General features: G+C 37.4%; 1 protein-coding gene across 2 annotated transcripts in view; it reads right to left on the reverse strand.

The window, feature by feature from the left end:
• Window positions 1–24167, reverse strand: part of GABBR2 (gamma-aminobutyric acid type B receptor subunit 2) — a 454194-nt gene that overhangs the window by 180101 nt on the left and 249926 nt on the right. For both annotated transcript variants that reach the window (XM_068194855.1, XM_068194863.1), the window contains one exon: window positions 13373–13433. In XM_068194855.1, coding sequence (XP_068050956.1) covers window positions 13373–13433 — 61 coding nt within the window. The remainder of the gene's footprint in view (window positions 1–13372; window positions 13434–24167) is intronic.

The raw sequence follows: 24167 nt of genomic DNA on the forward strand, positions 1-24167 counted from the left end.
GCCAAGATGAAAGGAAAGCAAACAAGAGCAATATATGTAGTCTTCAATAAAGTATAAATATTTCATCCTAAATTTATCCAAAATTATGAGAATATGAATGTCACCTGGAAGAGTGCCTCTTGAATGAGTGTAAATTACAGACAGTCATGAAATAATTAATTATGTTGTAATGAAGACTACTGATGAGCCACTTGTACACCTGTTCTTTTAGTCTATATATTAGCGAGCCGGTGAAAGCGCAAAGCAACAGACGCTGCAAAGGCTTAGAAATCATCTCTTGTCTCCATCCTTTGCATCTGCAGCTTGCAGTTATCTGAACTTCAGGAGAATCACTACGACATCTGGGGTTCCAACATACATCATTTTAATGCATGTCCAGAGCTCACAGCTGGCATCTGCCTAAAGGCTTGAGTGCACCTTGCCCCCATTACCCATGCCTGGACACGACTGTGCTGTTTGAGACAAGAAGGCTGCTCATAATGACAAAATCACAGAATCATTTTGGTTGGAAAAGATCTCCAAGATCATGGAGCTCAACCTTTGACTGATCTCCACCTTGTCAACTTGACCATGGCACCAAGTGCCAGGTCCAGTAATTTCTTGAATTCCTCTGTCACGAGAGGCAGTACACATCTCTGTAGTATTGTTGACCAGCACCAGGGGGTATGTATGCAGACTGTGAAGGCCCAGAGCTACTCTCCCAGTACATCTGTCCATGGCCCTGTGGGGTAGGAAGCCCTGCCAGGGATGCTAGTTAGACAGTTTTGCATGGGCTCGTCTTTAGGCAGCAAAAAGAGCCTTTTCATCCAAGCACTCTGCCCATGCAAGAGCAGCCAAGGTTCTGCTAAATGGAAGAGCTCCAGGCCAATTAAAGTGAATAAATTGAACCTGACAGATCATTTAAGATAAACTTTTATTCCTTTTAGTATCTCATGCTAAGTAAATCTCTACATTAAATTTCACAAGGCAGAGCTGTGAAACTTTGCAATGCTCCTATCTAGACTGTTATTCTCTTTTTCTTATTCAGTAAAATAGCAAAAAAACACGTTATCATTATTCTTCAGATCTCCCTTGTCAATCACAACAAAGGCCTAATGGAGGAAAAGCTTGGAAAAACACCTACATGCTCAAATCTCCAGTTGTGAAGCCAAGGGAGTTGCATTTATCTGGTTATTACATCTTAAGGTAGGCTTCAGCTTTGCTCCATTTGGGATGGGGCATGTCTAGGTTGACTTGGCTGCCAGCTAGCTTCACAGAATCACAGGATATTCTGAGTGAGGAAGGGACTCACATGGATGATTGAGTCCAAATCTTAAGTGAATGGCCCATGTGGGATCAAACCCACATCCTTGGCATTAATAGCACCATGCCCTGACCAACTGAGCTAATCTTTGGGAAAATCCACTTTGGGTAGCATTTTCAAAAGTCTTGAGTCCCTTAGAAATTAAAACATATAACTTAGTTATCTACCCCCCTAACATTTTATCTTTTGTATTTCTTTCATTTAGTCAGCCTCTTTCATAAAAATAGATAAATTATAGAGAACCAAAAAAAGTAATTTGAATTTTCATTTAAAAAGATAATTGAAATATGTATTAACAAGGGAAAAAGAAGCAGAACTCCAACTCAAGCCCGGATAAGGGATGAAATATTTAGCTTACACAATGGTCCATGGCATCAGTAGGGCATTCTATATCCAAAGGAAATTTATCTACATATGTATGGCTTGCAGGCCCACGGTCTTTTCCAGAACTAATGTTTCTGTAAATCCCACTCGCTCCAGAGTCAGTCCACAGTTGGAGTTATGTGCAGCACTGATTTTATCTAGCACAGTAAATCAGATAGACTAAAGCTACCTGAATCTTTTAGGGATTAAAACAGTTCTAAAGTGCTGAAAAATGAACCTGTAACACAGAGGCAATAATCTAGCATTTGGCTACAGGTTATCACCTAGGTTGTCAGCTGAATTTATCAAACCTGGAAATGAGAAGTTAAAAAGCTTTTGATGATTTATAGCTTCTGTACACAACTGCAGCCTCAAATCTTACTTAACATTTTCTGGGTGTGAAAATTCACAAATTGTTTTTTTTTTTTTTAATTCTGTTCTCTTCTCTGAATTTAACAAGGCCTTTGTGCATTTATTGACCTTTGGGATTCACACTTCAGAGACTTTTCAAAGTCTTTTCCTCTGGAGAGGGGAAGCACAGACTAAATACATGAATAAGTCCCTCATTTTATCAGGCCTTCTGCCATTTACTAACACAGCACAACACAACATTTGCCTGCTGTCACATCAGACTGCCACAGCCATGCTCCAAATGTCACATTAGCAGAGTCAGGTTAAAATCACTTTCTGTTACAACACTTTCTCCAATGACCTTTTGAAGGGCCTGAATGAGAGGAAAGCTTAACTTCCCTTGCTCTGTGCAGGGAGCCTCTCCTTATTTTTGTCCTAAATGTGAGAAACACGTTTCATTTTCAAAGGGGAGTTGTCAGCTTTTATGAGTATGCGACATTCCTGCAATCCACCGAGCTCTCAGTGGCTCCCTCTTATAGCCTGTGTGGTACAAACAACATTCTGAAACAGTAAAATTGGTTACCTGAGGATTAGGGTCTCTGTGTATATCAGACACCTTTTTCTTGAGAAGCACAGGGATCTGCTTCCTGTGATGTACTTAACTTTCCATTTTGGCACAGGTCAGTGCAGTACACAGGGCAATTTGCCTTACCAGGCTTATAAATAACTTAACTTTTAAAATGGCCCAAACAGCGTATGTGTATTACTGATTTGGATCCTATAGCATACTTTTAATAGAAGCAAGGATCCATCATGACTATTTTAGAGATGGGAATATAGGTTTCCCAGGGAAGAGCTGTCCAGCCTGCTCAGTGCAAAACAGAAGGACTGGAACAGACTGGAGTGGGCTGTGCAGGGAGATGGAGGAGTCACCATGCGTGGAAGTGTTCAAGAAATGACTGGACCTGGCACTTAGTGCCAGGGTCTATTCAACAAGGCAGTGATCAGTCAAAGTTTGGGCTTGATGATCTTGGAGGTCTTTTCCAACTTAAAAGATTCTATGAGTTTAAGGGATACACTTTCAGTGAGGTATTGCTCCTTTCCTCATCCTCCAAGCTAGTCTTTATTGGTAGATCCCAGATGATTTGCAGTAGCCAAGCCATTGACAGGGAGATTGTTCCCATGTGGAGCTTCTGAGATCACCTAGTGAGTCCAGTCAAGTCCCAAATCTGGTAAAATAAAAGTGAATTGATGATTATACACAAGGGATTAACCAGTAAAGACTGTACAGTCTGTCAGGGTAAAGCACGGCCTGGATAGGTCTGAATTGGATATGCAGAAAGCAGCTCAAGGAGGAAATATGTGTCCATGGCATAAAGGTTAAAAAAAGAGGGGAGGAAAAAAGGGAGAACACAGCAAGCTACCAAGCAGCTTTGTCTCAGTAGCTGGAGATCATATAAAATAGCACTTAGATTTATGTACAAATGACAGTTCCCTATATCTCTGCCTGACCCTGTTCCTTACACGAACAGTATTAATTCAAAACATTTTTCATCCTGGCAGTAGTTTGAACTAAATCACTGCTAAATCATCTGTGGTGGAATCACTTTGTTGCAGGTAGATGTACCAGATCAATCTAATGAAATAATTTTCTTATGAGGAATTCATCCCTGTCCTCCATAATCACTTAAGGAAAAAAATTATACATGTGCTCCAGTTGAAGATAACAAATACCAACATGGATGGAATTTCAAACAGACATTTTTCTCAACAGTCCACACTCGTGTTCTTCCTTTGGTTTCAATTTTTGAAATAGTAACTCAAGAGTAAGAAAAGTATGACCCAGTCTTTTCATTGCAGGGGCAAAGGGACATTAGGGTCCATAGTAAGCTTTTAAAAAATGTTTTACTTAAGTCCAAAATGTATGGGGTATGTCTCTTGTGGGGTTTTTTGACTCCCAGACTCTATAATAAAAAACTCTGAAAAATGAGCTTCTTTTAAATCAAAATATGAGATTACAAAAGGTCTTTAGTGACTCTTGGAATGGAGAAATAGAAAGCTAATATTTCCTGAACTGGAATCCCCACTTAATTTCTTTCCAAAACGAGGGTGAGAAATTCCTGTTGGAGCAAATAATCAAAATTCACTGAAAATAAACAGAGATGTTTTTCACAGATGTGTAACAAATTCAATATAGTTATATTAAATAACATGATTCAAGCCAGAAAATAACACCTGTGCCATTGTGAAATAGTGCCAAAGGTCAGACTTTTAGACAAAATTCTAAAAATTTCTCCCAAATCTATTAATTACATGTGCTCATTTTCTATTACATTTTGACAAAATCAGAATTTTTAAATTTCTGAACCAGGGTCGAGTGATGATATATTGAAATAGATTATTTTTTTCAAAAACTAAAATGTCAGCTTAGAGAAATAGGCGCCAATACAATGACAGCATGATCATCTACGATTTGAAATTAAATAAGCATTTATAATGGAAGAAAAAAAACCCTATTATTCGGATGAAAAAAAGGGGACTAGTAATTTTGAAAAGCAATTTAGCCTTTCTGCACCCTTAATAAGCAGCTAATACCTGGACCTGGTTCTGTGCTCTCAAAGATTTAGTACAAATGCCTATATGAATTCTGCAGCATACAAATCACAACTGCCTTTGGTCACCTATGCAGTGAATAAATCAATCTTCACTATTTAAAAAAAAAAATTCCATTTTCAGCTCCCTTATCTGTAATAGATCAGAGTTTTTTTCTCATAACATTGTGGTGATATTGTCCTGAAGTAGTTCTGTGAAGGAAATTTTTGTCAAATATCCTTTGTTATATTATTCCACAGATTCAGAGATCTTTTAGACTTTACATTATTATCTTCCTATCTGTAGCCTATGACTATATAAACCTTACTTTGGTGTGCTACTCAACAATTCTGTTTTGTCTGTTCAAATGGTAATGTTGAATAAAAAAATCTATGTCCTTTCATTGACCTAGATAAACTTAATTTTCTTCTTTTCTATTCATTCAGAATTAAAGTTATTCTATTTCACGGTTCTGTATATTTGAGGAAATATTTGAACTACTTGTTAGCAATGATGTCATAGCAGTAGACTGAACTCTCTATTAATTACACCAAATTATTTTTTTTCCCATAATATATATCAGAATTTCATGGATTTCTTGTAAGTCTTCTGGCTCTTTTTATCCCCTTATCATTTTTTTAATCTTTTTATGTATTACAAATTCTTCCAAAAAAGAGCATATCTCTGAGATGTCAAGGAGAGAGATGTGCCAGCACACAGCTCTGCAGAGAGCAGCAGCTCATGGTGGCCTCATAGACCTCAAGAAAACCTCTGTCTCTCTTCAAAAGACAGGGAGGACTGGGTGGTGACAGGGAAGGACAGCACTGTCCATCACCTGAAATGGAACATCTGAACAAGTTAACTCTAGTAAAAGTAGGATTCTGAATGCAAATTAAAAAAAAAAAAAAAAAGTTTTAAAAGTTTTTTTTAAAAAGTTTTTTACAGTGAAACTCAGAGAACTCTGAAGGAAAAAAAAATCTAACAATTCTTTCAGGTTCTTCTTAGACATTATTTCTTTAGTAGGGTACTAATTTCTGTTGACTATTTGGAGCTGGATACTTCAGTCTCTGGTAGAAATTAATTATAGTAAAATTATTTCCATTGCTTTTCAAATTTTTTTTCTTTGCTGTTGCATTTGAAAGTTGCATTTTTTCTATGTAATTAAGACATCTCCTGAGACAATTTTTCCACAACGTAGTGACAAAGACTTATCAGATCCTGTGAAACATTTTGTGCCTCAGAGTGTGAACTAGAGTGGAATCCTATGAAAATGACAGCTTCCTCTATAGTGCGCGTGCTCGTCCCAGTAATAATTATTTGCACAGTTCAAACCGGCTCTCAAGGGATGAACCTCTCTGTAAAGCACAGGCACAGAACCACAGTGATAAACAGGTCTCCCCTGCTCCCCACACATGCCTGGGGGAAACAATGAATGCAACTCTTCCCAGCAACCCGTCATGCTCATTGCCACTTTGGGTGGCACAGAAGTACCCAGCTAGCCTGAAATTAGTTGGCTTGAATGATGATAGCTGCAAAGCTGTGGCCTCCCGTAGCTGTGCTCCCAATGGAAAGGTTACCTACCAAACCACTGATCTTGCCCCTGGGCAGATTTCCAGCTTCCAGTCTGCTCCATGCTATTGTTGCTACACAGCTCGCAGCACTGCAGTTGGCCTGTTTAAAGCTAGCTCAGGTAAAACAAAACAGAACAAAACAAAACAAACTGCCATGATGACCAACAGCTGCACATCAGTGTCTCCTTCCAGCATGTCCTCCCTGGCCTCGCAGTTTATATTCACACAATACATCTTGCTCCAAAGGAGGTGACTCAAGTAACTCCCCACACCTAATTGCATTCATCTGTCTTTGTAAATAATTCCCTTAGACCCCAAACAATTTCTATAGTCCTTATCTGTCCTTTCTCCAGTTTGATATCACAAGTACACAACTTGGGTACCTGAATTTTAATACACTTTTCTGTGTTTATATAAACAAATCAAATGAACACAAACTCCAATCCTAATAAATAATGCCAACAGGTTACAAGAGAAGTAACTGGCCCGAGGGAAACATTGCTTCTGGTAGGTATGGAACAGAACAAAAACTGTACAGGAAATGTGTCAAAAAAATCTGACAATAAAAGGGGAAAACAGCTATAAACATATACTAAATAAAATTTCCTGTACGGTTTCATCTGACAGAGGACTGTTATAAAGGTAAGTGAAACACTGATAATAAAAGTACAGGTGATGTTCAGTTCTAGTGAGGTACAACATAACGTACAAGAGAAAATGAATATCAAGTATACAAATGAAGCTGTTGGTTCTAAGTAATTAAGAGCAACCAGGATGAGGCCCTGGACTTACTATGGCTGGTTCTTTGAAAACATCAGTGCTGTGCTCACCGGTGGCCAAAGAGCCAAAAAGAGGATGAATGTGGCAAGACAGAATATTGTGAAAGAACTTAAAATAATGCAAAAAGGTCACTCAGAATTATGAGTTATGGAGGTGGATATTTCAGAGCTGTGTGTGGATCTCATTAAGCTCTCACAAAAAAAGAATATCAAGAAATGTAGAGGCTTATTAGAATTATATATCAGTTTTTATATGGTGAAAAAACTAAATGGATGACAAAGACTTGCATTTCTAAAGAGACTTATTGATAAGAGAGATCTGTAAAACATGAATGATGTGCAAAAAGTAAGACACAGTTATTCACTGCTTATCACATTACAAAAAGCAGGGTATGCCCAGTGAAATTCTAAGACAGTTGATTTAAGACAAACAGATGGAAGGGCTTTAATCATTACATGCATCATCATTGCCAGTAGATGAAAGTATAAATGGATTCATGAAAGACATAACAAATTGATAGACAATAAATCCATGTGCAATGCTTAAACCTTACGGTCCAAAGACACCCTCCAGCTCAAACAGGCATGGAAACACTTGCCTTTTGGATCTCAGAGTGTAAACCATGCACCTGCTCCAATACAGATACCCACCCATCACGCAGACTTATCATCTGCTTGGGAAATCCCAGCTTCAATTCACTTTCTGCCTGAGAAGAACTGAAGTTTTTATGTCTTTGTATTTATACATACATGTGGCTAATGATTTTCACCTTTTGTCCTGCTAAATCCTTGTACATCATAGAAAAAAAATCCAGACTGATAGACCAGAAGACAAAGGGTAAGTGGCCCTGATGCCTATTAGCAGTTTTGATGCTCTCTGGGCTGAGGGATCAAAAGATTTACATTCAAATAAATTGGATTTAGAGGAAAAAAGAAAACAACAAAACACAGAACTGATGCTGGAGGAGCAATTTAATTTTATGTTTCCTCCCTACAAATAACCTAATCACAATTCTAGGGTTCCATGCTTAACCTATGTCTCTTACTAGAAACAATACAGAGAAGTAAACAAGTGGTATTAGTAGCATAACGGGGACAAGTATTTGTAAATAAAATGACAGAATCACATTATGGACACTGCAGAGGAGCAACAGCTCCAGAAGAAATGCAGCTGGAGTTGTAGAGAACTCAAGATGTAATAAAAGTCATCTGTCTATCTCAAGGCGCAACGAATACATCTACAGCACGTCAGGTGTCGGCTTAACTTGCTTTTCAAAACTTCCAAATATAGCAATTTTATGCATTTTCCAGAGTTTAAATATCCTTTTCATTAAGAAGTTTTTCCTAACATTGGCTCAAATCTCCACTCCTATTCATATCTCTTAATTTTCATCCAGACGATGAGGGCAGGACAAGAAACTGTGTTATCAGCAGCTGTCATGCATTTTGACCATGGTCTCTAAGTAGCCTAGGTACTTTGGTTTTTGTATTGAGATACATTCTTAATCTTCTGTTTTCTCTGCACATTTTTCTTAAATCAGCACCGGACACAGTAGTTAGCTATAGCCTTTTGGCATCAGGGAGATTAAAAGGATACTATTATTTTAACAACCCAGTGCAGAAATTTTCTTTTTTTACCTGTTCATGTTCATTCACCTACCGTAATCTTAGTTCTTTTTGTGTATAACTATGGAGTGATGAATTGTTCTCCATTTTGTATTTGTCCAAATGTTTGCTGCCAATGTAGCACTAGACACTTGACCTAAAAAAACAGCATACTTTTTCTCTGGATTACTTCTTCAAATTCTTAATATTTTTTTGAATTCTTGTCTAGTCTCCCTTGTGCTTACTGACTCTCCCAGAGACCATTGTACATTTTGATAATTATGTGTTCTAGTTCATCTTGCTAATCAGTAATGTCAGTATTCAGTGACTCCAGATTTAAGGCACATCCTTTCAGAGTTCTATTTGGTACACCTCTCCATATTGAAATGGGACTTAAAGTCAGTTTTAAATCAGATACTTTTATATTCATATAGATCACAGTCTAGAGGAAGGTGTGCCTGCCCATGGCATGGGGGCTGTAACTAGATGATCTTTAAGGTCCCTTTCAACTCAAACCATTTTATGATTCTGTGAATTGATAACTAAGCTAAAAAAAACCACTGGTCACTAAGGTATAGACAATTATAATAAGATTACACTACTCATATGGAGATAAAAATGGACTGGACATGGTACAGCAAGAAGTCTACAAATTAGACATTCATGTGATTACAGTCAAGACTCCTGTTAGGATGTGTCAGAAGTAAGCTTTCTGACTTCAGTAATCTCCTTTATTCAGTATTCCCTTTATAAGGCTTGCTTATGAGCCTTTATGGAAGCAAGAACCAACAGTAGTTAAGAGTATGCCGGACTGTATTTAGAATAATAGAAGGAAACTTTTCCAGGGTTGGATTGATGTCCTTGGAGAACGAGTTATAGATGAACTCAGGATGCAGGAAAGCAATCCTGGGTTCTTGCATACCTTCCTATTGACTGTAGAGTAGACATTTGTTTGTCTACTTCTTTTGATTAAACTCAGAGAAGAATATTGGGGGCTTTTACTGCAGAAGTTCAGTAAGGCTTTTCCTGAGAAGACCAAAGGTTTCACACTTGGCAAGTCCCGCTCTCCCTCTCACTTGATGTGCAGATCAGCTTTCAACACTAACAAATGTCATACCACATTACCTGGCTAAATGAGTTGAAACAATTAAATCCTTCCCAGAAAGACACAGCAGGTGATCCCCCACTTCTTTAAAGTTTTTATCCAATATGCAGTACCACAGATTTTTGTTCTTATCTACGCAAAGCACAATTTCTGCACATTTAATTTGTATTTGCTTACAATTCTTTGATTTTCCTTTTTAACCTATTCCAACTTTGAAGTCTCTTAGCTTTTGTTTAATGCCTGACAGAAACAGGAGTCTGACTGAAAGCAAGACACCTTCTAGTCTCCAGTCAGATTAATCAGAAAGCATCTGCAAAGTGAAACATTTTGAAGGACAGGTATAGATCTGTTCTTGAAGCCTCCCATATCACAGCAGTAAAGAATCTCAGCTTTGTTACTGCCCTCCTTGCTCCCTGATAGGCCCACAAAAGTTGTCAGGACTCTTTTTCAGCTCTCACTAGACAAAAGATTTTGACCATCTACTTCAACTACATGTCTGACTATGAGAAGAGTTCTTAAATTGCATCCATGAAATTGCATCCATGTAAAAACTGCCATTCATTCAGAAGGATGCCAACTTCAAACAACAATTGGATAGCTCAGCTAAACTAACAGTCTGCTCTTTATTTACCAGGAAGGTAGGAGGAGAAAATGCTATTGCATATGCTTTCTATTCTCTGTTGCATACTGATAATTCCTGGGAGGTATTCATGATCTGTACAGCAGCAAGCAGTTTGGTCACAGCTATCTCTGGCACCATCTGTTTGACCACTTGCAAAAGTAACAGACTGCAAAGAAGCTGAAAAAGAGGCATGACTAGCATGAGTTTGGGAAAAACTGTATCTAGATCCAAAATTAAACCAGCTATTCAGAATTTCATCACAGTGTGTCAGCTGTACTGCAGTTACCCCTTGAACCCTCACAGGCTGGTTTTCCCTTACCTCTGGCAGATGTGCCTGTCTGCTTTTTCCATAGCCAAAATGTTTGCAGATAGTCTCATTAAAACAAAAGTTTCCAGCAAAGAACAGAAAATTTATCTCCTGAGACTGCCCTGATGATTTTTCTACCAAGCAAAAGAGGAACAGAGGTTTTGGCCATATTCTGATGCATGATTACCTATTTATCTGCTTTGTTTTTCTGCATTGAATTATTTCAACTGTGACCAACTGACAACTTTCATTTAAATTGTTAAAGAAATTATAAAGCTGTGTGGATGAAAAATGACTCTTGAAGTATGGAACACTAACACTGGATATTCCTAATTATTATGTTTGGATAATAAGCTACTAATACATTTAATATAAGCTATATTCATAATTACAACTAATCTTACAAAAGTATTTACAAGACATCTTTGATGTGGTCTTTTTTCCTTGAAATCATCATGATTTGTATTGTATTCTTAAAAAAAAAAGTTTAACCAATGAGTTGTATATCTGTCTCATGCTTGATCACTCCTAATAGCTATATCTACAAAGGAAAACCCCATTTACCATTTTAAGCACTGGACTTAATTAACTTCTTTACATTACTAGGAACTTTCCCAATAGTCCAAGAATTATTAAATATTAATTAGAATGTTTCAGAAAGTTTCCTAACCAATAAAGGATTCTTTTGAACAAATTAATAATGTCTACAATTTTACCACAAGTATTGAATATAAAAGCTTTGAACAAAACTAATACCAATAAAAGAAGAACAGAAAAATCCTTGATAATATTTAGACTATCATTTGTAATTAAAAAAAGAAAAGCTTGCATCTGTGTTGTTATACTGTTCCTTATTTCAATTTCTCAAACATTTTTACACATTCTCTTTATTTCCAAAATGGGTAAGAAACTAAGCAAAACTTGAGATGAGCCTTAAGATGTGTTGACTGACTATTGCTTGCATGAGTAGAAATCCAGCCCTTCTCTGTCATTTCTCCACAGGATGCCTTAGTTATTTTTTTCTGTAGCTTAATTGGAAACCTTTGTTTGATGATCAAATTACTGAGTATGTGCCTGAATCACTTCTGAAATAGTAATTTTGTAATTGCAAGGGGTTTTAAAGGGGTGGTTGTCTCCTGTGTTTTTACTGATCTAGCAATATTTCAGCTGATGGTAAAACCATTGGTGTTAAATAGCATCTGATATGAAACTGAAAATATTGTAAAGAACCTCAGTTTGAATGGCTGGAGATAAAAATCAATATAAAATCAGCTATCCTGGATTTCTACTGCTCTTCTGGATTAGTTCAGATGACATATATTGCACTTCCCAATGATCCCAAATCACATCCTTACTGTGCAGAGGGAACAGGTCAAACTTCCTCCTTGCTCAGATGTTCTAGAAGGGTACATGTAGCTACCTTAGGCAAAATGCATTAGAGCACCTCCAGACTTCTGAGGGATAAACACCTCTTGTAAAAATTTTCTCATAATTCTTTCATGTGCCTGTAAACACCGCTATTATGGAAAAAAAAACGGGGGCGGGGGGGAAGAAGAGGAAGCAATCAATATTTATCATTAGTGTTGAGCAAGAATTCCTAAATTACATTACCGTGAGATGTCTGCAAAGTTTTGGTGGGTTGAAATGTTTCCGGGAGCATGAGTTAATAGCATCACTTACAGCTGTGAAGGCAAGAGCAATTCTGAAGATTGCTTCAGTAATTCAAAATGAGTAACAACAGAACCCCTCGAGTGCATTGCTGTTCATTAATAATAATGTCCATACAGCAGACAATTTCTGTTTAAAGAATGAGCCTTTGTAACTTGGTCAGCAGGATTATGTTCGAAGTGCTCTCCTGAAAACAAAGGGAGAGCAAGCTTCTCTCTCATGCATTGTATGAAAAGAATTTGTCAGCTTATTTCTACCCTCATGAGACTATCCAAATGCAATCATCTCCTGTTTTATCTCAGCCTCAGCCTGGGAAAAAAAACACATGAAATGCATTCTATAAACTGCAGAAACAACTACAATATGAATCACCATTTCTGCAGAAACCTCTCCCAGCAAGCGCCTCATCCTGGCTGCAAATGGCCCCTGACAAATCCCTACAGCTCCATTTGCAGTCTCTGCTGCTGAGTCCATACCCTGCAGGAGCAGCTCAGGCTGAGAGGATGCAGCAGGCTTGGTGAGTTGTGCTGTGAAGCATGTTGCCTCCAAGGGATGGGGTCAGCAGTTTGTGTCCTCTGCATGCTGAGGGACTGCCTCCTGACGCAACTTTTAGCAAGCAGTTGCAGAATGTCAAAAGTGAGTCTTCAGAGAATGCAAAAACTAACTTGAAAGAGCTTAACAACAAAAATCCTCTCTAAATTCCACTTCAAATTGGTTTTAAAGAGACAACTGTATTAAGAAGTGGATACTTAGCCAACCAGTAGGTTTTTTTAAACAGGTATAGGTTGCTACAGATCAGTAGTTTCTATAAATATGGGGATTGTAATCGAGAAAATTCCAGGAAATAACTCACTCAAGGTTCAGAACACCACATTACCTTACTCAAGGTTTGCTCAAGGTTCAGAACACCATTTTAAACAGAATACTTCACTCAAGGTTCAGAACACCATTTTAAACAGGTAATAAACATTAAGTTCCTTTCTGCAGCTTCCAAGCAGTTCCTTTTCAAAATAATTGTAGATATTTAAAACATCCTGAAACAAATGCAACTGACACAAAAGTTTGAAACTGCTTACATAATATAATGAAAATTGTTTGCAACCTACCTTGGAATTGTGTAAATTTGATGGTTCCCATCCTTTCTCCATTTTTGAAAACAACTTCACCCTAAATAAAATAAATGAACACTTTAAAAGTTTTATAAATCTCTCATAATATAGTTTTACATTAACATATTAATTTTCCATTGACTAATAAATTACCAAAGCAGTGTTTAAACTCTGAAGATAGCAGATTCAAACAGATCCAAAATAACTTAAGAACACCTCCCCAAAACCTTCTCTTCTGCAGATTTCAAGTCGCCTTAGAAAGCTGGCCAGTGCTACCACCCACTTTTCATTTCAAGGAAATGGAAGCGCAATAAAGCCAGTAACTTACTGAATTTCAGATTATAAGAGATATGCAAACATTTGATTTTCACTATTTGCTTTATGAAGGATATGCAAAAATCTTCAAAGATCACACAAGAAAATAGTTTTCCACTTCACTCATCCATCATACAGTTCTCCAAATGGCTCTAGAAGCTATTTATCTTGTTTTATATAGTTATCCTACTAGATTATGGATACCAGTTGCTCCTATGGCTTGGTTTTGTACTATACCAACATGTGTGTCCTAGTATTCATTTTAATTGTAATGTCTTTAAGTCAGTACTATCATTTGTAGTGCTATACAGTTTCTTCTCAATATAATGGTCATGGAGGCTTGAATCTCCTCACATATCCCTAGGAAATTATTCCTTAAATTAAGAAAATATCTTGTTAAATTTCCTCCGTAATCCAGATATTTAATAATTGAGCATTAAAGAAGAGGGTTTCATTCATTTATGGTAAGTATTTTTAATATTTTGAACCTGTAGTGGAGAGCTTAGCGCTGTCAAGATAGATTGCTTTTCTACTTCATCCCTGGTTTGGCTTATTAACACCATCTCCATAAATCTTTGTTTTGGCAGACAACAGAGTAAAAGAAACCAAATGGTAAACCTGTGAGGTTACAATACATTTCTCTGTACCAGACTGTCACTTTTTCAATAACCCTTTCTGGTCACTGAAGGGATGCACTGAAGGCCTCTGAAGTACTGAAGTCAGGTCCCTGCAGTTAGAGTGCAACAGTTTTGTAGTACAGCATACTCACCTCCCCGCCATTTTCTGCAAGACACAAACACCATTTCCCTTTAATAAATAGAAGAAACCTTAAAAACATGTAAGCCACATTGTGCTAAACTTTAAGAAGCAAAAACCCCAATCTTCTGGCTATTTTATATATATAAAAAAAAAAGATAATTACACTTGAAGCAAAAGAAGTAATACAAATAGAAAATAAAATGTTGAACTTAATTCTATAAACTACAGTAATGCTAGTAAGAAATAAGCCAATCTGTTTGAGAAACCTGTCTTTAGGAATTATGTGCTGATATATGGCATGAGAAGTGAGCTATAATCTTATGATGTTCTAGAGCTCACATCAAGCTGTTTCTTTGTTACTGAGATAACATGCCATAAGATTTAGCTGGAGAGTTGTCTTCTTTACACTTGAGATTCATAAATTACTAAAAGTGTTTTTTCTTTTTTTAAAGTGGCAGATGTTTGAATAATAGATATTACTAATACACACATTAAGATGAGACATTCCAAAAGCCAGTCTTAGTACTATTTTGTCCTTTCTTTTTACCTCACCACCTCCAGCACGTGTCAGTACAAACTGCAGTTTATGGTGTGACCCACCATAAAACCTAGATCTTATGAAATCCATGTGAATACAGCAATACACAAAATCCTCTTTTATCTTCCATTGTGTTTTTGTGGCATTAGCCAGGTATATTTAGATATTGATTAGCAAAAGGACCAGTGATTGTATAGAATTAAAGAAAATAATTGAAGTACTGTTGATACTAACTTCTTCAGAATATGATCATCATATTCAAAAAATATTTCTTGATCAAGTAAAGATTTTATTTCAAGAGACGTAAAACAAGACCTTGGTCCTGAACAAGCATTTAAATCAACTGCACAAGTGATAAACTTGCACTTAGAACAAACCCCACATTTTACTATATATTAAAGAGTTAGTTAGCAAAGCTTTCCTCTTCCATTACACACAGGTCATCTCAATGGAGACCAACAGAAACCACAATGGTGTCTTGGTGCCTATTTAATTTTCTTCAGTCTACCCTCTACATTTTTTCTTTACTGGTTGTAAAAGTGAATGCCAGAGTAAATACCAATCTGCCCAGCTGATCTGCCCAACTTTGAGCTGGGGACATCTTCACCCTAGCAATGACCCTTGAAAAGTTGATGGGAAGGAAATAGACAGTTTGTGGCTTGGAGTCCAACAGACAGAGATGTGAACAGAGGGTGGAAAAGGAGCTGAATGAGCTCAGTCTGGCACAGTCTGCCCCCCCTGGATATTGCTGCTGGTGTGTACAGCCAGCAAGACACACAGAATTTCAATTTTTTAGCCCAGATACATCCCTGCATTTGGGATTCATTGCAGCTGCATAACTCATCATACAACCTTATACAGGTGTATTTTATTTAGCTTTCTTAAATGTACTACCACCTATAAGTATAAACCGTACTAGTCTCACAGTACAAGTTAGGTGACTCAAACAACAGAAATATAGAAGCATATGTGGTAGGTTTTAAGGGTTTTGTTTGTTTGTGTTTGTTGGTTTGCTTTTTGATACATCTCTAACCTGCTTTCTTTGTAATTGTTTGTCTTTTTTTTTTTTTCCTTCCCTTAAAAAGCTTGAATGTCCTTTACAAATGATGAAAACCAGACTGGATCAAAGCTTTCAAGAGCATCAATCTCACCCTTGCCACATACAAGGACATCATCTCCTTATTTCTTCTGAGTACTATCATCTTTTTTGTGCTCCGTTTTACAAACCCTAATATTGATTTGTGTACTTTGTTATAGAGTAACTGTTTCACCTCCTTAATAAAAAGATATTTTCTACCCTCCCTGGATGTAGTCTTTCCCTTTTATCCCAAGTCATTAGTCCTTTATTTGAGGTCAGATAAGAAATCCACATCACCCATTCACACTTACAAATTACTAGCCAACATTAGATTTATTTCTGACTCATGGGACTCCCCCTGTATTTACAGCAGTCATTTGCCTCTACTTGGAAGGAGCTGTATATTATGCTTCTCTATTTTTTTCCTGGTGGTTAAAAAGCAGGTCTCTTTTCTATGTTATGAACATGTCATCAGCTCTTTTTGAGCTACTGAGCACTTAGTGCTAAATATAATTATTTATTATAATTTTCTTTGCATTATCTTTGACAGCATTATTATTCAGCTCTGGACAGGGGCCCATGCCAAAGTTAGAATTCTTTCATTCTTCATACACTGAAATCCACAGCCAGCACATTTTTTCATTCATATCCTTAGTTTTCTTTGTCTTCTCCAATCAAACCAGAGTTAATAAGTCTCTTAACTGCTCTCTCAGTCTGGGCCAGGTCTGAATTTTGACCATCACTTAATTTATGCCTGTATTTTCTTCTGCAAACTATCTCAAATTTAGTAAACAGAGAAATAAGTGCATAGTATTTAGTTAATAGTTTTCAATACTATCCCTACAGGAAATATCTGCTTTAGACCATGTTTACTTCTTCCTTCAGCAGTCTTCCACCACATGGCACTGAACAACTATTTATTCAACTGTTTATCATATACCCAGCCTATACTTGTTATCTTACTGCTGGTTTAAAATGTCATAAATATATATTCAAGATAAATTAACAGCACAAATACCCCTTCATCAGAGGAAAGACCATGAGAATGTTGACAGAAATACTACAGCTGGATGCAAGACAGTTAAATACCACAGGACTTCTGTGCCCTGTGTGTTTTCCGATGGGGCAATACATTTCAGGACTGCTTCAGTTCCACTTCACTGCCCAGGAATCTGGGCTACTCTGCCCTATAGAAAAGTCATCTACTCATATAAAGCCAATGGCTTTTCATGAAACACCTGAGACTACACAGTCAAACCCACTCCAAAAGTGACCATCAGTATTTTCCAAAAAAAAAGTTAACTCATTCACTTTTGGGGTACTTGAGTGAGATATTTGAGATCAAGTAAACAAATTAAATAAATGCATGCAGAAATACCTGAAAAGCAGTAAGATAACTATGCAACTAAAATATTTTACATAATTTCATATATTTTTATGTATTTATGCAATATATAAAATTAAATCTGTCTCTTGAAGTTTTGTGACATCTGCTGAACTCGAGGTGTACTTCTGAACTTGTAGTTTCCATTTTGGTCTAGGTCCAATAAAAGTACCAGCCAAGGAGGGTGAAGCATCCCAGGACAGGAAACCTAAGAGTTCGCTATCACCCAGAGGGCAGCTTACTGGCCTCTCACATTGCTCCTAGCCATAGAGCTCCACACCTACTTGGTGGTAGCTCAGCATTTATCAGGCCCCTGTGTGAGCTGTAATCGTCTACTAAACCAGCAAAATACATTCAGTGGTTTTTTTGTTTGTTTGGTGTTTGTTTTTATTTTTTGGTTTTTTTATTGCTTTGACAAGTGGGCGATATGTTGTTTCTGAATTGCTGAACCAGAGCCAGCACAAAGGAGCCCTGAAAGGATGAAGGTACTAACAGAAGGAGGTAGGAGGAAGGGAGCAATACACTCTCTGTTAGCCCCAGATCCTTTCAGAAGACTTTCTATGTTTTCATGCAATCCACACAGCCCGCTACTCACATGTTGTACTCAATTTACTCATTCAGGACTCCTTAGCTCTGAAACACCTTCCCTGACATGCAGAAAGCAACATACTGGGATTCTGTGGCTCTTGGTTCTGCAACTTGTGGGCAGTGAAGAGCTAGCTATACAGTGGAGTTCATAGCCTCCTCCACCCTCCAAACTTCATGTCCAAGATAGTGGTGTTCATAGAGGAAGGAAATGTAATGTATTCTACCTAACAAGCTTTTAGCTCTGCAAGTATAACCTCACTTCTGAAACAAAACAGCAAGCTTCCAGCTGAGGGCAGCTTATGCACAAGTCTTCTGGTTTCAACCTAGTTACATCACTCAGCTGCAGACAAAGAACTAAGCACAGGAGATATAAGCAGAGTGCAAGAGAGGATACCAGGGAGACAGCAGTGAAGGTGTAATTCCCTGTGGATAAAGAGGTAACCATCATCTTTGAATAAATGAGAGGAGAGCAGAAGGCAAAGGGTGACAAAAATTAAAATGTTCCGTCAAATAAACAATGCTTCTCAGTCCATGATTTTATATCTTTAGACTGCTGTGGATAAAATGGTTCTAGAACATTTGATCAAAGCAGACTCAGCACCTGCTGCTTTTCAGGCCTTGAGTCTATTTTCAGAAAAGGCGTTTCCTTCAAAATTTTCAAGATTAAGGACTAAAATCTGAAACAGTTTACGATCCATTGGGAAGTCTTTTTCCTGCCGGTTTTCTCTCTTATGACATTTTCCAAAAGCAGCAGAGCAGCTCAAAGAGCAGGGTGAAGCATAGCTAAAAACCTAGTCTTAGCTAACATTTTCTAAATGAAGCAATACCACCATTCACATTGAAACAGGAACTTTTCTTCTAGCCATGACAGAGCAGGCATGAAATAGCAGGAAAAAAATGAACAGGCCATACATTGAACATTCATCTGCACCACAGCAATGCTATGCATATGCTTAAAAAACATACCCACAAACAAAGTCGTTTCCCACACACAAAAACACTGGTTTTGGAGAAAAACAGAAAAATAGTGTGGAAGAAGGAAAATAAATTGTTGGAAGAGAATCGCTGAGAAAAAAAAAAAAAAAAAAACAAACTGGTAATCATCAGTGATGGAAAAGAAGAATGAAGAATTGGCATTTATCAAATCCCTTAATATTGGAACTAGGAGGCACTCATCTATTAGGACTTTGGCTTAACACAGAAAAGTCAGTGATGTCTTTCACATTATACCTTTGCACAGCAGATAATGACCTTCTGAAATTTGCATTGAGTGAGGATTACTTATAGATATTTTTTTCATTTAGAAACAGAGGACTGGGATGTGACCCAGTCTATGGATCTCATGCGACACCTCATATATTCTTATGTAGCTTCTGTGAACTTTTGGAAGTCAGAAAGGTAAATGGAAAATTAAATCTCAGAGATCAGGAAATAGTAATGATTTTTAAAAATAGGTTACAGAAACTGCTCTCATATGAATGAAGTATGGGATAAGCAGATGTACAGGTTCACATCAGAGGCAATTTGGAAACAAAGAACAAAGAAGAGAAATTTATAAGTTCCTTTTTTTCCCTCCCCCATAGCAAAAACTGTTCTGGGCAAAAATACCTGGCAATTTTGATAAAAAAGAAGGGCTTTGCGTCTCATATTTGCCAAGACCTTTGTTAGCATCAGCTAATTCAAGTAGTCTGTGGCATTGTCCATTGTATTTTGCTTTTGGACTTGCCTGCCTTAAATGCCTCCAGAATAAGTAATAGAGTTTCTCAAAATCCCTGGTGTATAAAATAATTTCTTTACATTATCTTGAATTAAAATCATTTCCCAAAACCATGTTTCCTTAAAAAAAGTAAAAAGCAACGTTGCATCTCCTAATATCATGACAGCAATGAGTCCTATTCCACAGATGGGCTGGAAGAAATGGGAACTGAGAATCAACACCTACAGTTTCAAATTAAGTATAACATCTTTATGCCCTATCATTCCCATACATCCTCAATGTAGGATTATGTGGAAATACAAAGTACTGGAAACCTTATCACTATAGTTTCATTGTTCTGCCACTACACTGCCTTCTAAATAATGAGCTCCAGTCCATTCAGCCTCTTCTTCCAAGGAGAGGGGATTTTTTTTTTTTTTTTTTTTTTTTTTTTGGCTATGTCCCTTCTCTAAGCCTCTGTTACAATTTTATTTATTTCCTGACAAAGGCATAACTGAAACATAGGTCCTCTTGCTGTGCAGAAGGGTGCCTCTATTTCTAACTAATCTTTGCCAGCTGATCTTTACCATATTTCAGGCAGAATTTCAATTCTTTTTTTTGCCCCCCCCCCCCTTTTTTTTTTCAGGAAAGTGAAGGAACCAGAAAGGCAACAGACAGAATTTCTTCCCTCCATCTCATCAGCATCCTGTATCATCAATTGTCACTGCATAAAAGTGTGCTGTTGGCAGCACAATGACATAAGCCCAGACTAAGCTGATCCATTAGATTAGCATTTAGATGCATCTAAACAATTTTACACAGCTATGCTCAAATGAGACAGCACAATCATAGCATTTCTTTCAGCACAGCAAGCAAAGGCATCATTTACGAACATCTGAGCACTCCGTTTTACGAACATCTGAGCACTCCGTTTACACACAGAAGCAAGATTAAGGGAATAATGTCCCTGACAAGGTACCAGCAATTCATAAGCAGCTAAAAGAGGGGAGAAAGGGATGCTAGCCAGGAAATCATGCATCAAACAGTATCAGACTTGCTGGCCATTGCAGGTGAAGAAAGATTAAACCTTTATGCTTTGTTACTCATTAATGTGCCTTTACATATTCAGCTGGGTTTATGGCCAGCAAAAGGCAAAGCAGTTAGATGCTCTTTTATTCTTTATGGCCATATAATTTTTACCCAGTGACAGAGTTTTTTGTGTGTCATCTCTGTCAGTGGTCAGGTAAGCTCTACTTTGGACATCATTAGTGGTCTTAGGTTTAAAAGCATGGCAAGAAAGAAATTGAAATGAAACATATATACTCGAGAAGCTATTTTGCAAGTTTTTTTCTGGGTACTTCAGAAACAAAATGACAGGCCCTGAAACAGTGTGCAAAAAATGTTTTCAAGTCTGGTGATATATATGATATATAACAGCGCTGACTGTTGGTATTTAGCCAATTTCCTGATCTATGGTTGTTTGGCCTCTGAAGCACGAGAAATGTAATTCCTTTTCTCTTCACTCAATCTCTTCCAGGAGCATATAAAAACACTGATGTAAACAACCTGTCTTTCAAGATGGTAAGAGTAAAGGAAACAGTCTGAAGCACTGGGACTAGGAACTCAAGCCATTCCCATTGTGTATAAAAGAATAAATATGAACTGCTGAGGTGATGTTCAGAATTGTTCTTACAAGGTTGAGTCCCTGATAATTTCAGTTTCTAGCTTTGTGTGTCTGTAGAAAAAGGGTAACAGCACATTATCTTCCACCACCATGGGGTTTTTTTTGCCCCACTGCTTTTGCAATAATGAATCGGAAGAGATGGCAAAAAGCCTTTTAAGGACACCGCATTAAGCAGCAGTTCCATCTCTTCAACAGTGCAATTTCATATGATGTTCTGAAGTAATTTCTTCCATTTTCTTTAAACTACATTAATCTCTGAAAAGAGCAGAATCACACAGGCTGAAATTCATTTGTTCTGATGATGACCCAAATTACTGCAGGACCCACTGCCTCCTCTCTGTGCACCTCCTGCCCAGGCTCTGCCACATTGGCTGGACACAGAAGATTACTTTGTTTACTCTGTTCTTTCTAAAGAGCAGGCAAGCCTGTGTTATTAACAAGGGTTTCATATCCAAAGTAGAACACACTGGCATTACCCATGTGCAAGTGCTGAGCACAGTATCTTCAGACTATTACCTTTCTAAGTGAGCAACTTTAATGCAAAACTGACTTAACAGGAAAGGGGAATTAAAAATTTTACGAAGACCAGACAGCTAAACAAATCTTTCTAAGTATGTATACCTATCAGTCGTGATTTTCCCTACTGGGTAGAGAAAGGACTATGATAGCAGACTCATTCCCAGTGTTACACAGCTACTTTACATCTGAAGATTCCCCTGCAGGCAGAAGTGTAAACTGACGCTGACCAGGGAGGACTGAGTAAGCGAAAAGGTGTTTTTTTTGTAGCGAGCAGCTATCCAGGTCTAGAACACTAACACTGATTTTCTCTCTTTTTACACAGTAAAAGCTCTTACACAAGAACTCAAACTATTTATTTCAATATTCATAAAATGTTTCTAGTGATTAGAGTATTTTAAACTTTTCTTTGGCAAATCAGCTAAGACAGTCCAAAGCACATGGGAACTGACTGTCCAGGGCATTGACTTTCCCATACATTTCCCAATAACCATCACTGAAATGGGTCCATTTTTCATTACAGAATGAAACAACAATTTTTGTTTATGTAAATTTACAGCAAGTTTCTAACAACCTTTTAATTTAGCCCAGTTGTAGTTTTGGCTTTACTTGACAATTGCCAGAATTGCTATGACATTTAAGATGTCTATTTCTGCAAACCCAAAAAGCCTAGCCTAAGCTATTTCCAATCCTAGGACTCTCAGATTTACTTTTCTTTAAAATTTCAGGTTTTGTCTATACTGCTATCAGAAAGAACTCCTGAAGACAGTTATGTTTGATGATAATGAAGTAGAAGTTTTGTCCTTTTCCCTTTTTTCAGCACTGCATTGCTCCAGGCAATGCTTTCATCAGCATCAAATTCCAACTGAAATCTGCAGAGAAGAGCATTAGCATTGCTGAGCATGGAGATTTGAACAAGCTTGGCAGTGGCAAGAAGGAGATCTAACCAGCATATTCTTAACAAAATCAAATTCAGCCCTTTTCATTGTCCATTTTAATCCTTCAGGCTATTATAACCTGTGCCAACAACCTGCAGAGAGTCAGTAAGATATAACTGCCATAGTTTTGACACTTGAAAGATTCTCTATTTATATGCATGTAGCAGTTTTGGTGAGGAAAGATGGGAGATTCTTTGTAAAACAATCAGATCCAAAGATGCTAAGAGGCTCGGTTCGGTTTCTGTGTGATCAGTGACATATACCTTTAGATCCTAGACAATGTGGCAGCTTTCCAGACAGCACAGGTCACAGATCCTAAAGGTGTAGCTCTCTTCAGACTCCATAAAGTGATGCTTAGAGTAACAGTGTTCCTTTGGGATCACTCTTCCTACACTTTCAGAACACTAAAGTTAAGGCTTACTGATACTTAAGTGTCTTCCCACTGTGAAGGATGCTTTTAAAAACTTTGGCAAAACACTTTGTTGTTTTAAATACATTCTCTGCCTAAAATTAATTAAAAATCAATGTCATACTAAAACTTTGAGACATAACATGGTCACTTATTAGATAAAGTGTGTTTTTCAAGGAAATATACCACTTGAAATCTCTTCAGGATTCCCTATGGATATGATGGTGGAGATGAAAACAAGACAACAGATGATATCCTCTTGTTACCCCTTAAGTCACACCAGCTGATTTGTGGAAATCAGTATAAAAGCAAGTTAATGAAAAGTGAGTCCTGTTTTTGGTTTTCTTCTAACTCAAGGTAGTGTTTAAAGTCCAGCTAAGGCTATGAAATAGCTACAGAAGAGATATGTTCTTCCTACCCATTCCCCCCAGTGTTTCCATGGCCAGGACATTATCTACACCATGCCATGCAGACTAATTCAGATGCACCCAGGCAAATGAACTGGGAAATCTACATAGGAAAACAAGATTGGTGTTTAAAAGTCTAAAAGTACAAGCAGATTACCAGACTAGCAAGCTTAGTCTAGGGAATTTCCTTTCTCAGCTCAGACATCACTAAGCTGCTTCTGGACAAAAAAAAGCCCAAAACAAAACCCAAAAACCAAACCCCAAAAAACAAAACAAAAACCAAAAAAAACCACACCAAAACAACAACCAAACTAAAAACCAAACAACAAACCCCTCAAACACCCAAAAACAAAGTACAAAACAAAAAAATCCTCTACCATCACCAAAACCAAATATAAAAAGAATCCCCCCCACAAAATACCCACCAAAAAAAAAAAAAAAAAAAAAAAGAAAAAGAAAAAAGATTTGCACTTATTTTAA

This window comes from Anomalospiza imberbis, chromosome 1 (assembly GCF_031753505.1).
Source record: "Anomalospiza imberbis isolate Cuckoo-Finch-1a 21T00152 chromosome 1, ASM3175350v1, whole genome shotgun sequence".
Classification (NCBI taxonomy): domain Eukaryota; kingdom Metazoa; phylum Chordata; class Aves; order Passeriformes; family Viduidae; genus Anomalospiza; species Anomalospiza imberbis.